The sequence below is a fragment of the Mustela lutreola genome, chromosome 1, assembly GCF_030435805.1.
Source record: "Mustela lutreola isolate mMusLut2 chromosome 1, mMusLut2.pri, whole genome shotgun sequence".
Taxonomy (NCBI): Eukaryota; Metazoa; Chordata; class Mammalia; order Carnivora; family Mustelidae; genus Mustela; species Mustela lutreola.
In genome coordinates, this window is record NC_081290.1 from 82213629 (window position 1) to 82228212 (window position 14584).

Here is a 14584-nt window from a genome sequence, read left to right on the forward strand (position 1 = left end):
ACCTGGTGCACACAGATGTTGCATTTGTCACAGAACACCATCTCATTGCCGTCCTCACCGTCAGGTGACTGGCAGACATCACAGACAACATCTTCATCATATTCAATCCCCAGGCCTTCTTCAGTCTCTATAGCATGATTCATATTGTCATAGCATCGCTGTTCAAATTCCTCTAGGACCCTTTCCATGGTGTATTCATCCAATTCAGGCATTCCTAAAGGAAAAGTGCCCCAAAAACATTTTAATAAAACCATACTGATAAACATTACAGTAAGACATTATTAGTATATTTGTATTTATAATGCATAAATACTCTTATAAATAAATCCATCCTGAGGATCCCAAACATTTTCTACGGAATGCCTCTCACTGTTCCAAGGAAGGATCTTCAAATTAAAAGGCAAAGAGAATCTTCCATGCAACAGTCTGTTACTTATGGTCAGGCACTGAGCTATAGTGTTGTAAGCAGAAAAGCAAAAGATAAATCCCAAAAGGGTTTAAAGGGTATTAAATACATATATTGTTAAACTAGCATTTTATTATATGATTCATAACAAAACCATGACCATATAGGGCACCTGGGTGGCTCAATTAACCATCTGCCTTCAGCTCGGGTCATGATCCCAGGATCCTGGGATCGAGCCCTGCATCAGGCTCCCTGCTCAGCAGGACAGTCTGCTCCCTTTCTCTCTCCCTGCTTGTGCATGTATATGCACTCTCTCTCACACACATAATAAATAAAATCTTCTAAATAAATAAATGAATCTTCAATTAAAAAAAAAAACACCAAGGGTATATTATAGTTTGGGTGTCTTCTGAATAACACTCCTTTCTTGCTACTGAAAATGTTGCTCTGAGAACAGATTTCACTGTGAGCACACAAATGTTTTTAACTGGTTTATCCCTCCTCACACTCTGAATTTACAAAGTTGAGATGCATAGTCAATCAGACACATGAGAGACGGAAACACAAGGAATGTCTGAAGCAAGGGAAACAGCTCATTGCGAATCAAATAAAATGCATTCTTATGCAAGAATGATCAAAAATAAATTTCAAGTGGTTATCGTGGTTACAATACTGGTAAGATGAGACTTTTATTTCCTTCCATTTGTGGATATATTCCAAACTTCCTACAATGAAAATACTCATGCAGAAAGAAAAACCAGGTTATAAAAATATTCTAACAGAACATGTAAGTGACAAGAAACAATAGGTCATTAGAGCCAACTTCTATGCATTCTGATAAATACAAAGCCATCAAATTAACACTTCAAGTTTTTAAAAACTTGGAGGACACAGAGCTGCTAACCATGATAAGCTCTAAGCACATATTCAAAAAAAACCACCTACCCATCTCCCACACTCCAGTTACTGATAAAATACTCAACTGCCTGGTCAGGCACTTACATCTCAATTCCTCCTACCAGTTTTGAAACTAACACTGGCTTTGAAAATATAATTCTATGCCCTATAATTAACTTCTACCATTACAAAGACCAATAAAAACTAAAACATCTTAAAAAGCATATGTTCAATTTATGTTAGACAACCGCATATCAGTCTTGCCAAAGTATTCCAGACTACCTTTCCATCTGGCGAGTTAGCCCAGTACTCGTTACTTAAACCACCCACAAAGGCCTCAGCATCTTTGGCTGTACCCTCAACCATAAGACAGGACACCCAGCTAGTCAAGTGTATGATACAGGTCTTCCCACAGCTGTTACAAAACAGAACTTTATAATCTTTGAAGCTAGAACTGAACGGTATTCAGTTCCAAGAGAGCTCTGAAAACTTATCAACAGATTATGTCAAACAACCTCCTGGCTTGCTAACGTCCTAGTCACTAATACCTAAAAGCAGGGACCAGGAGGAAGGCACTGTACCTTGTCAAAATACGTGAGTGATCAAACAAGGAGAAAGCAACAACCTTCCTGGCTCAGTTGGCTTGACTGCCCCCATCCAACAGGCTGAGGCCCAGGGAGTGCGGTGGCACAACATGCACCTGCTGTCCACCAGGCTCTATGTGAGGCTCGGGGACCCATCCACAGCAAAAGCAGTCTTTGTCCCTCAGGGCTCTGAAATCTACCACCAAGCATTCTATAAACGCTTACTGTGTGCCAAACTGCCAACAGACATCTCTGCCACCTCTCCCCAACCCAGGACCCAAAGCACAAGTTCTAATGAATCCTCAGTCTCTCACTCCAAGCCCAGACTTGACTGACCTCCGTGCTCCTGCTCATCACAGCCCTTCAAGCAGCACTTAGCAGCCTGAGGTGACAATGTAAGATACAACCTACCTACAATCCTGGTCTTGACACCAGGAGGCACAAGTAAAAAGAGGTACAGAAGCCCCAAACTGTAGATAAACACAAGAAGAGTAACTTACAGAAAATAGCCTACAATGGGCAAAACATTCAGCCAAGCGGGGGTTTCACAGAAAGAAAACAGGACAGAGGTGAATGGGAAAAGCACTCCAGATTTGGAGCAGGACTTGAGAATCATAGAAGTAAAAATATAAGAGGTGTACGAGAGAACGGTGAGCTTGGCTGGTGCGGAGTTTCCTGAGAGAAACAACAGACCACAGGAAGAAAGAACTGTATAGCACTGCAGGAAAACACCACCAGGGCATGAAACTGTGAGGACCAGACCCTCCTGTCATCTTGGGGAAGTCGCTTCATCTCTCTGGGCTTCAGTTCCCTTGAGATAAGCAAGTGAGGGGGGTAGATCAGAGCAGAGATGGGGAATTCTGCCTCCCATACCCATGGAAAACATCTTCCTTCAATCCCACCACTCTATTCACAAGCCATTCACAGACTCAGTCCCTTTGAAAACAGGTGCCATAGCCAGACACACTCATCTCCAAAAAAGACCCCACGATTCTGAAACCGAAGGTAGGATGGAGTGGACTTCACCAGACGATGCTGAGGGGCTTCTGCTACATACCCATATGCCTGAAATTCTTCTCTATTCATCATTCATTAATGAAGAAATATAACCCATGGTCTCTCACCCATCTCCTTAAATTCCTCATTGGTCAGTTCCAGCCATGCAGCATCCATGTCGTTGAGGTCGTAACGACACACACTGTCGGCCAGCGTCCGGATATCAACATAGCCCAACTCTGGAGGCTCAGAGCCCGGCGACACAATGTATTTCTTGGGCCTGATGAACATGAGGGATTTCTCTTCAGACACGACCCTAGTTAACAAGAAAACAAAGCAGCCAGGTTACCCTTCCTGCCATAAGAAAGGAAGTCTTTCACAAGGCCCAAAATTTGCTTCCACTTACAACACCCTAATCCCCAGGTTATCACAGGATAAACAGGCTAATACTGAGACATCCTCAAAACAGCTTTTTCCAACTGGCTTCCTGGGATACTGCACGCCCTGCCTTGAGCTAGGACAGTGGCTGCCCCGACCTGCTGGCAATCCCGAAACACTGACCTCCAAAGCTTCAACAGTTAGCGATTAAGTCACTTTCAACCAATCAGGCTTGCCCCCCCTGCTGAAGGTCTAGCACCAGGTTCTTCCGAACAGGTCCTGCACAGCAGGACCCTGGGGAACCAAGGGGACAAACCCATCACCTCTAATCTTAAAAATAAAATTAGGCCTTGCCCATTACTAAGCAAGCTAAGAATCTGAGAGGCCTAGCCAAGTAGGGGACTCTCCCAACATATGCTTAGGACCCCAGGAGAGGAACACAAGCTCCCGCTTCTCCTTATATACTACCACCCTCTCCCCACACCTGTTAAGACCTGGAGCGCCTTTCACTACACCCCACTCAAAAGAAATGACAGTACACAAGACTGAAACCCTCCCAATTTGGAAGGAAGAGCCCTCTTCCTAAAGACCTAGGCCCCACATGTCCACACAGTTCCTCCCTCCACACTGCCATGTCAGCAGACCATCAGCAGGTGGTCCAAAGAGTGTCAAAGTATTGTCATCAACTAATTACCAGAGTGATTTTACCTACAGGTAAAACAGGCAAACCAAAGGGAGTTATTTCTCCAACTCAACCAAGAGCAGGGCTTTAGCTAAAAACTCCATAAGCTGTGGTTAACATGTACTGCTCTTGGTCTGGACTCTCAAATAAAAAAATGACCTGGCGAGCAATTCTGGATGGGGACTGCCATCCAAACAGTGAAAACAGTGCTGTGACCCAAACGTAGATTCGAAGGCAAACATGGTGTTTATCCTGCAGGGCCAACGACTCTGGCCTACGGAAGCATCGGATTGGTCATTTAAGCTTGCATATTTAAGGGGACATTTGTCACAGAGACCCCAAAACAACAATAATCAGCAATGGTAAAAGAGTCCATTTCACAAAGCCGGCAGCTAGCCAACAGCACAGCAGAGAAACCAGGCGTTAGCTGAGCGTAGAGGCCCTGAATCTTCCCTCCCTATGAGGGGCCTCCATAGTCAGCTGAGCAGCACAGTGAAGGAAGGAGCAAACAGGCCCCAGCTCCATGCGGAGGCAGGTCATCAAGGCCCCGGACCCACAAGACCCTTAAATAAAATAAAATAATAAGAGAACTCATCAAGCGTTCCTCCTCTGAAGCCCCCCTTCCACACTACCATAACCTGGCAGGTCTCCTCACACCTGCCCTCCTCCAGAGGTGGAACCCATCCCTACAAGAGCCACGAAGCCAGGTACTCCTCTCCAGCAGAACTGCTCCCCAGAGTGAACACAACTGGGGGTGAGGTGAGGGGGGGAAAAAAAGCAGCAGTTGTGTAAACATCCCAACTTCCTCCCCTCAACCAGTCACCTCCCTGAAATGTCTTGGAATTTGCCCTCCTCTCGTAAGAGAGCAGCACCTTCCCAAGATGCCTGGAATATTAAATATGGAGGCCCATGGCCCACAAAATCACTCCCTCTGGACCTAAAGCATGTTTCTACACATTTCTGTGGCCACTTGAGGCCCCCTCTTAGTTCACTGCTCTTCTCAGGCACCTGGCTGTCGGCAGAAAGGCAATGGCAGGTGGAGAGACACGTCTACCTGGCCACAGGCTGAGGGATGGTCCCTGGGCTCACGGGCACCTGGACCCCTTTCTCCCACTCCTGTCTCCAGGGATCTGCCAACACATAGTACTCATCTGGGTTCAGCTGATAGGAGTCATGCAACTTCATAGCAGTGATCAGGTCTGTCCTAAACACCTGGAAAGGGAAAGAAAGGGTCACTGACATGTGATATTTGCATTCTGACTCAGAGTGCTGGCAGCTGCAGGGTAACCATGGAGCTGCCGTGTAACAAGGTCACTATATCAGCAGAGACTAGGTCTGACCTATTACAGGAACCCCTTGGCCTGCCGCGCCCTTGGCCTCTCAGGCTAGGGGCGGCAATGGCTCACACCAGCCTCTCACTTCCTCATCAACTCCGTAAGCCTGCAGCATCTCTGACAGCAGGGAAGCAACCTTGTTGTCCTCCTCCCCAAAACTCTAGAAACTCTCAATTCAAAAGAGGGCTGCTGAGATTTCACTCAAGGATGCCCTTTTGGTAAGATATAAAACTCCACTAACCAAGCAAGAACTTCAAGCCAAAACCCAGAACTGCCAGGCCTCCTCTCCCATACGCAGACCACCACCACCCAGCTCCTGCCTCCCAGAGCACCAGGGCCTGCGGCAAGGTACCCGGGCAGTCAGGTCCTGGCTGGCAGGTGCCACACATAAGTACATGTGGGGAAAATATGGGAAAGAAGCAACGACAGACCAGGGTCAAGTCAGAAAAAGGGCTTGTAAAGAACATGTTTACACATGTTTACCTGGCATAACTTCTATAAGGGAAGCAGTATTTGAGAGGAAAGGAGGGGAGGGAAAGAAAAAAAGCAAGCAAGCGAGCTACGCTACCTTCTCTTCACCCCACCTAAAACCGACCCCTCAAAACTCCAAAGCACCCCTGTACAGGCAGAGCTCCTCAATCTATCAGAGGTAGAGACGAGAGCAAAAGTGGCCCTCGCAGGGCTGCTCTTCCCAACTGGGAAAAGGGCAGAAGTGCAGTGCCGGCAGCCAGACGGGGCCTTGTCCTCAGTCCACCAGTGTCTCAGGGCTACATAAGGAAGCTCTGACCCTGGCATTAGCGCTGGCCCAAAGTTGTATTTGGCACAAAGCAAGCCTGCATCTGTAAGCTACACTCTCTGTTTACACAAGTCACAATGCTGAACTCTCTCTGCTCGGGACAGGGAGTTCTTTCTTAAGCTGTGAAGCACAGTTCACATTATACGCCTGTTAATAGGTCCATATTTGTTTTTCCTGGTGGCTTTTCAGACTGGTGATCACTTTAATAAACTTCACCATAATAAAGTCTGAGGGCAGTGTCTGAATACAAAGTCCATTTCTCTGGCCTGCCATTTTTTCAACACAGACTTCTTCCTCGGTCTGCCACTTCTCGTTTCTCAAGTCCCAGTTAACAAGCAATAACCTGGCTGTGCACCGTCTGCAAAAGCACAAGCAAGGTCAGGCTCCCCTGCAGCACTGAGACCCCGAAGCAGGCACCCAGCCCAGATGCAGGCACCCATGCCCTTCTCCCCCGACAGAGAAAAGCACTTTAAAACAAAGATCACAAGTCTTCATCTTCAGGAAGCAAATCAGTTAAAAAACACATTCCAACCAAGCCTTGCAAGTAAAAACAAGGGAGTAAGCCAAAGGAGGAGGAAAATCAAACTGCGGCAACAATATGAGAAAAGGCAACCCACCCTTCCTTTACTGAAAGACTCGGAGGACAGTCAAGAAATGAAACAGATGCCCTACACGGACTCCCCAGTCTCTGGCAGAATTCAATGTTAGCGCTAACCTATGTGTAAAGTAGTCCGAACTAAGAGTTCAACTCAGAATTTTAGAGGGGGAAAAAAAAACGGGTCAGGGACAAGGCCAGTGCCCTCCATGCCGCTCAGCCTCCTGCCGCCTGGTGCCCCTCAGACCCAGCACTAGCTCCCCCATCCTAACCCCCATCCAATTGTCCTGAAGTAACAGAAACGCATGCAGCGTGAACGGGAGGACACTGGTTGTGGAGGCAGCACAGAGAATTAAGAAATAAAGACAGGCAGAGCCGCTCAGATCCCACAGGAAAGGAGGGGAGCACTGCAGATCAAAAATGACAAAGACCTGGGAAACGAAGGCACTAAAACAGCCACCTTCCCATGAAGGTCTGATCTAATGTTTAAGTGTCTCCTGGGATGGTTTTCTACTACAATTCCTCATGGAGAATGGTAATCCACAACTAACAACTCCTAACCTCAATACAGCCAGCGACCCTCAGCACTCCCATCACAGACCCAGAAAAAGAAGGAGCTGGTGGAGCACAGGCCTCGGCTCTGCAGCTACAGGATGAGGCAGTCTCTGAAGCCATCTATTCAAGAGGCAACACAAAATCAGGGACTGAACCTAAGGCCCTCCTCCCCACAGCCTGCCCACCTGAAAACTGGAATAAACTAAAATCCCTTTCTGCGATCATTCAAATCCTCAGAGCCTGGCCAAGGCTGTCAAGTAAAACCTATCTCAGGCCTGGTAAAGGACCCTAATCAACAAAGGCCTGCAGAGAAACGCACCTAAAAGCAATTTTAAATAAAGAGACAATAGATCATAGGTAGGGAGGTAGGTAACAAAATGTGGGGGAGCAGGAAAATAGAAGATGAGAAACAAATCGAAAAAGAAGGGGGAAAAAAAAGCCTTAAACGTAATCGCCGAAACAAAACTCCCAGAATTACAATGGGTTGTTGCCAAATAAGCCACAAATTCATGGCCAAAACTAACTTGAGGCTGGCAGGGACTGGCAGCAGCCGAACCCGCTGATCTCCTGGCCAGAGGAAAAGTTGTTGGGAGCCAGCGAAGATGAAACAGAAAAGGAAAAAAAAGAATATAATTAATAATAATAGCTAACATTTACTACTGAGCACTCTTTTAAGTGCTCAGTATGTATTAACGTCCGTGTATTAACCCCACTTAATCCTCACAAGAATCCTATGAGGCAAACACCTGTGTTACCCCCATTTTAGAAATTTGAAAACTGAGGCCGAAGTAGTTAGATAACTTGCCCACGATTGCAGAGACATCAATATCAATCAACCAGGTGTGTGCCAACCACATGTACTCATGCACATGGTAGGACATGCACAGTCGCACCATCATTCAGGAAATACCTCTGAAGGTTTTCGATCTTCATGTCTGGAGCAGGAACCTCTCCTGTGCTGGGATCGGGAATTCTGGGACCAAGTAGTTGAGAGGCCTAAAGACAAATATCCAAAGAGGAACAATTAAAAGTACACAAATCACAGTGTGTTCATGGGCTTTTGGTTATTTTAAAGATTTTATTTATTTGAGAGAGGGCGAGTGAGAGTGAGCAAGTGAGCGAGCAGGCACCGGCAGGAGCAGAGAGAAGGGGTGGGGGCGGGAGAGAGTAGGGGTGGGGGCAGGAGAGAGTAGACTCCCTGCTAAGCCCTGCTCAGCCCCAGGCTTGATCCCAGGGTCCCAGGATCACAACCTGAGCTGAAGGCAGACCCTTAACCAACTGAGCCAGCCACCCCGGCACTCCCACAGGAGCTTTTTTTTTTTTTTTATTTGACAGACAGATCACAGGTAGGCAGAGAGGCAGGCAGAGAGAGAGAGGAGAAGGAGGCAGGCTCCCTGCTGAGCAGAGAGCCTGACGTGAGGCTTGATCCCAGGACCCTGGGATCATGACCTGAGCAGAAGGCAGAGGCTTTAACCACTGAGCCACCCAGGCGCCCCCCACAGGAGCTTTTTTAACCAAATTCAGCAAGGCTGACCTCAGCGCCTCCCCGCCTCCCCGCCTCCCCGCCTCCCCGCAACATAAGCCGGGAATGCTCCTCCACTCCCAGTACTTACTTAAACCACACACTTTCCAGAGCAGGCCTAACCAGATCCCTCCATCCTCGCTGTGTAGCCCAGGTAACAGCACACAGGAGGGGGCATTTTAAGCTATCACCCATGCAGAGCCTTCATCTGTAAGCCTGCACTTCAAGAGATTCCACGTCTCTCACATTGGTAACTACAATGTGAAAAGCATGAGTTTTCAATAAACTTTCTAAATGCCAGATCATTATGTTAAATCATAATGCCACCCCCCAAAACATTAAAAAACAGTTCTGACTCCACAAAACATAAGAACTTTGCATGGCCTGAAACGGGGAAGCTCAGACTGCACCAGACTAAGTGCTATGGCCAATTAACTTTTTTTTTTTTTTTTTAAAGATTTTTTTATTTGACAGACGGAAATCACAAGTAGGCAGAGAGAGAGGAGAAAGCAAACTCCCCACCGAGCAGAGAGCCCGATGCGGGGCTCGATCCCAGGACCCTGGGATCATGACCCGAGCCGAAGTCAGAGGCTTTAACCCACTGAGCCACCCAGGCGCCCCTGGCCAATTAACTTTTAAAATTGCCTACTCACCTTGCCCAAAAAAAGTGCGAACGGGGTCTTTTCTGTGTGTTTCTTCCACAACTAATTAATGCTCTACGATCCAGCTACTCCCCCACCAGGCCACAGAATCCAGAAGCCCTACCAGAGCACCCTTAGGCCCCTCTCAGGCCTAAGACCTCTTTTGCAGCATGAACTCTATCCTGCTTGAGATGCTCCCTCAGCCTGGGTGGGAATTCTCTTTCCTGGTATCTACTCAGTGCTAACTTCAGTCTTCTATGAACCCTGAACACATTAGCATTTCTCCTTCTTGCTCCAAGTATTCTCCCCATGGAGCTGTCATCCCTGCCCTTGGGTCTTCCCAATGTGCCCAGGAGACCGTCAGACTCACATTTCTACTCTTACCTCCCTGCCAAGCTCCAGGTCCACGTTCACCTTCAGATAAGACATCAACTCCAGGGTTCCTTAGCTCAATCAACTCCACACAATAAAAACTGGCCTCAACCTTTTACCCAAACCTGTTATTCCTCTTCTATTTCTACTTTGATGAATACCACTACCATTTCTACTAGAATTCAGAAATCTAAGAGTCATCCTAGACTCTCTTCACTCAGGATACATCCAACCATTGGCCGAGTTATATTCAGTGCAACTACCAATACCTCAGAATCCCCGCCTCCTCTCACTTGTTCTATTGGTCAACTGCAGTGGCTTCCTGTCTGTGGGTACCTACCTTACCACCACCAGAGAGCTGAAACAGCCCTCACAACTGCCCCTGGCAGGTGCTGAACTTCCTCATCACTCACCTCTAACCTGAACACATACTGTACTGTTTCCCAGAAATTAACAAACCTCCGCAAAATAAAAGCCCAAACCTAAAGGAACTGCCTTCTACCAATAAAATCATTTGCCACTCAAGTAGGAAGCTTTTATCTCTGTGGATTCCAGAGATGAGGGACACAGAATCAAAACACCTTAAGACCTTGGAGACATTAAGAAACAGATTCTACACATAAGCCTATCATCAGATTTGCAATGACGGAGACTAAAGGAGATTTCCAGGCTCCTCTGACACAGATGGGGGTAGTACCCTTGATAACCAGTTCTGAAGGCTTTTACTGGGTCAACTGACTGCTGTTAGGTTAGCAGAATTACATTTCCTACAGGTGGCCCTACTGTACTTTCCGTAAATATTGAAAATTCTTCCTTAAAGAATAGTAAGTATGTCTCTTTAGACTCTAATCAGTAAGAATGTTTCACTCCCACATTGAAGGAAATATTCTGGGCACACAGGAGTGCAAACCCAACTTGCAAAAGCTCTATGTCCAGTCATCAGCAGAAAAAGTAGAGACAGAAGCCAACTCAGGAACCTGGAGAGGCAGGCAGATGGTTCATGTCTTCAGACAGGTCTCTTTTCGCCCTCTGGTCCTGCAGGCCCTCCTCCGGCCAGCACACAGGCCAAGAAAACAGACAGAAGAGTGCAAACAACAACTCTAGAAGGATGCCCAACTGTTTGTGGAGAGGAAAGAAGATACAGGGCAAAAAGGCAAGGCCCCTTTCCTTTGAATTACTAGGAAAAGGATTATAAATATAAGAAAACCAGAAATTTTAGAAGAATCATTCCACTGCTATACTTTAAAAATGAATATAGAGTGAGGGGAGGGGAGTCTTTACAGTCAAATACTTTCAGAGTTAAAGCAGAAAATAAATTTGCTCACTTTTTAAAAAAGTTTTATTTAAGTGATCTCTATACCCAATGTGGGGCTCAAACTCAGGACTCCAACATTAAGAATTGATGCTCAGGGCGCCTGGGTGGCTCAATGGGTGGAAGCCTCTGCCTTCGGCTCAGGTCATGGTCTCAGGGTCCTGGGATGGAGCCCCACATCGGGGGGTCTCTGCTCAGCAGGGAGTCTGCTTCCCTCTCTGCCTGCCTCTCTGCTGACTTGTGATCTCTGTCAAATAAATAAATAAAATCTTTTTTAAAAATGGGGAAAAAAAAAGAATTGCATGCTCTTCTTTTTATAAATATTTTATTCATTTATTTGAGATTGAGAGAGAGTGCACAAATGGGGGGGGGGGGGAGGCTCCCCCCTGAGCAGGAAGCCTGACATGACTAGGGGCTCAATCCCAGGACCCTGAGCCAACCAGGCACCCAAGAATCACATGCTCTTCTGACTGAGCCAGCCAGGTGCCCCCAAATTTGCTCATTCTTGGTTTTTGTGTCACTCTTGCCTCTTCTTGGGGATCTGTCAGAAGTCCCTCCCAGGTAGTTTCCCAGATTTCCAGGAAGTGCACAGTTTTGCTGGCCAAGAACACAATCCAAGTAATGGCAATCACTTAGAAACTTTTCCTAGGACTGCTTTTATATTCTTGAAAATGTCTGGGCCACATATGCTTTTAAAACCAGGAATCCAAAGATGCTCCAAATTTGGTATCTGATAGTAATAATATCCAAGGGAAATGCTGGTCCACCCAGAAATAGTCTGTCCCTCCTCCTTCTAATTTAACTAATGCAAAAGGAAGGAGAGAAAAAGTAATCTTGGGTGGCTCAGTGGGTTGAGCCGCTGCCTTCGGCTCGGGTCATGATCTCAGGGTTCTGGGATCGAGTCCCGCATCGGGCTCTCTGCTCAGCAGGGAGCCTGCTTCCCTCTCTCTCTCTCTCTGCCTGCCTCTCTGTCTACTGTGATCTCTCTCTGTCAAATAAATAAATGAAATCTTTAAAAAAAAAAAAAAAAAAGAGAAAAAGTAATCTATTAAAGACTGGCAAAAAGGCAAAATTTAAATTTTAACTGACAAAAGGGATGTTCGCTAGAGCCAAAAGCCAGTAATTACCAAAATATCCACAAACTGAATGAGTAAACATACAGTGGTATCCATACAATTTACTAACCAAATTATGGTATATGCATACAATGGAGTACCACCCAGCAATAAAGAAAAAAAAAAAAAAATGAGCTAATGATACATACAACATGATGCTGGAATCATTCTGTGACGAAAGACAAAGAATACATATTGCATTATTCCATTTACGCAAAACTCTGGAAGGTAACAACTAAGCTATGTGACAAAGTAGATCTGAGGTTGATTAGGAAAAAGATAGAAGGAGTATCTTGAGTGTTATGATTTCATGTGTATAAACATTTCAAAATGTAACAAAAGTGCATACTTTAAATGCATGCAGAAAATAAGTGATGATTTTCTACCATCCATTAACAGTAAAGGAAAAGATAATGCTCTATTTTACTTCACACAGGTAATTTGCATATAGGTGAGAATCTGCATAGAGAACTAGAGGATCCTTCCATGTCCAACAGCAGGTATTTGTTACCTGTAATCCCTTTTCTGGTTTTTCTTGCTTTTAAGCACTGTCAAGAGCCATCAGGCCCAAGTCAGAGGTGACTATTTACAACATACAGTATACCTAAGTTAGTATTGTGCACACAGCAGATTCTCAAAAAAAAATTTTGAGTGGAAAAAAGTATAGTGTTGTTGAGAACAGCCATGCTTAACAAGAATCACCACCACTGTAACTCAAAAACTGAAGGTGGCAGGCACCAAGAATATACCTGTTTTACTTACTAGAAGACGGGTTTTGCTTTGTTCTTAAAGACTGATCTACTTACTTATCTTAGAGAAAAACAACACAAGCGAGCAGGGCAATTGGGGGGTGGTTGGAGAGAGTCTCAAGCAGACTCCCCACTGAGTGAGGAGCCCAACTCAGAAATGGATATTAACCCTGAGATCATGACCTGAGCCAAGATCAAGAGCCATACGCTCAACCGACTGAGCCACCCAGGTGCCCCTAGAAGACAGGTTTAAAGAAAAAAAAAAAAAAAGATATGTTTTTGAGTTCTGGGAAAACAAGGTCATGGAAAATAAAGCAAGAATGCATTTAAAGGGGTGCCTGAGTGGCTCAGTGGGTTATACCTCTGCCTTCTGCTCTGATCATGGTCAGCCCCGCATCAGGCTCTCTGCTCAGAAGGAAGCCTGCTTTCCCTTCTCCCTACTTGTGAACTCTAGCTCTCTGTCAAGTAAATAAATAAATAAAATAATAATTTAGAAAAAAAAAAAAAAAGGAATGCATTTAAAGACAACTTGCTGGGGCCACTGCCTCCTGACAGGAATGCACCAGCATCTACAGAAACATTCACAAAAAGCCTACGGGCCAAGAGACTCAGGTCTTGACAGTATTATACCAGTTCTCTCCCCACAGCAATGCTCTCTCAATTGGTCAAGAAGCTCCCAGAGTATTACTCAAGCAAAATAATTTGCAACCCCTTTTAATTTAAAAAAAGAAAAAAGTTAAGTTACAGAAATCTTTTTTTTTTTTTTTTAAGTATGTTGGGTGAAAAAAAAAACAAAAAACAGAACCAAGAGTATTTCAAATCCCACAAGGACCAGGAGATAGTGATTTATGCTACAGCAAAACCTCTAGACACCTCTAAGTTCTTAAAAACCATGTGCTAAGATCACACTTTGTTGGTACTGCATTTTGTTTTTGTTTTCAGAATGTTAACATTTAATGGCAAATTAAACTAAGAATATAGCAAGTAAAATTCTTTTTTATTTTCTCGTTGCTTTCAGGAGTTGGGAACTCTAGAAATTTGACAATGATGTCTAAAATTACTTCACTGTCCATACACAAAACAGGATTACTTAAAGTCCACTCCAGTGACAAGTTTAAGTGACTTTAAAAATTCTAGAATATATACCATATAAGAACAATTCTTTCTCTATTAAACACTGGAAAGAATGATTAGACAAAGCATCGTATTTTAATGGTCCCGAATTCCCACTGAAACAGAGCTCTGTGGGGTAACAATCAAAGTTATAAAAAACTTACAGATCACGGCATCATGAGCATGGACTCCGTATGTGCACAGAGCACTCAACCCTGTTTTTCGGGTCCTACTAGGCAGGTATCTCGAACATTCTCCTTTGAAATTAAAAATAGCCATGCTTCTTGCCCTAGATCTAAAATAAGGAAAAACCTCAAGAGTAAATATACTACCTACTGCACACACTCCACTGGTAGCCCGTGTGTGATAAGCCAGGTTGTGGAGCCCACGAGAGGTTCAGAAATCAGAACGAATGGTGGTCTGGGTGCTGACACCACCACAAAATGCAAACTCTGAAAGAACTGCACCACTCACCAAATACCGAAATCTCCTAGGTCTCCAACACTGCTTTGCTTCTAGACACTACATCACATGCTG

General features: G+C 45.2%; 1 protein-coding gene across 11 annotated transcripts in view; it reads right to left on the reverse strand.

Moving 5' to 3' along the window:
• Positions 1–14584, reverse strand: part of JADE1 (jade family PHD finger 1) — a 61281-nt gene that overhangs the window by 22504 nt on the left and 24193 nt on the right. For 6 of the 11 annotated variants that reach the window (XM_059168820.1, XM_059168834.1, XM_059168828.1 and 3 more), the window contains exons 3-6: positions 8134–8219; positions 4998–5155; positions 3012–3199; positions 3–214 (exon numbers count right to left, since the gene is read on the reverse strand). In XM_059168820.1, the coding sequence (XP_059024803.1) occupies positions 3–214; positions 3012–3199; positions 4998–5155; positions 8134–8219 (644 nt within the window). Of the gene's footprint in view, positions 1–2; positions 215–3011; positions 3200–4997; positions 5156–7747; positions 7791–8133; positions 8220–8836; positions 8991–14584 lie in introns of those variants that run through there. The other 5 variants (XM_059168835.1, XM_059168840.1, XM_059168844.1 and 2 more) reach the window with 3 other exon arrangements.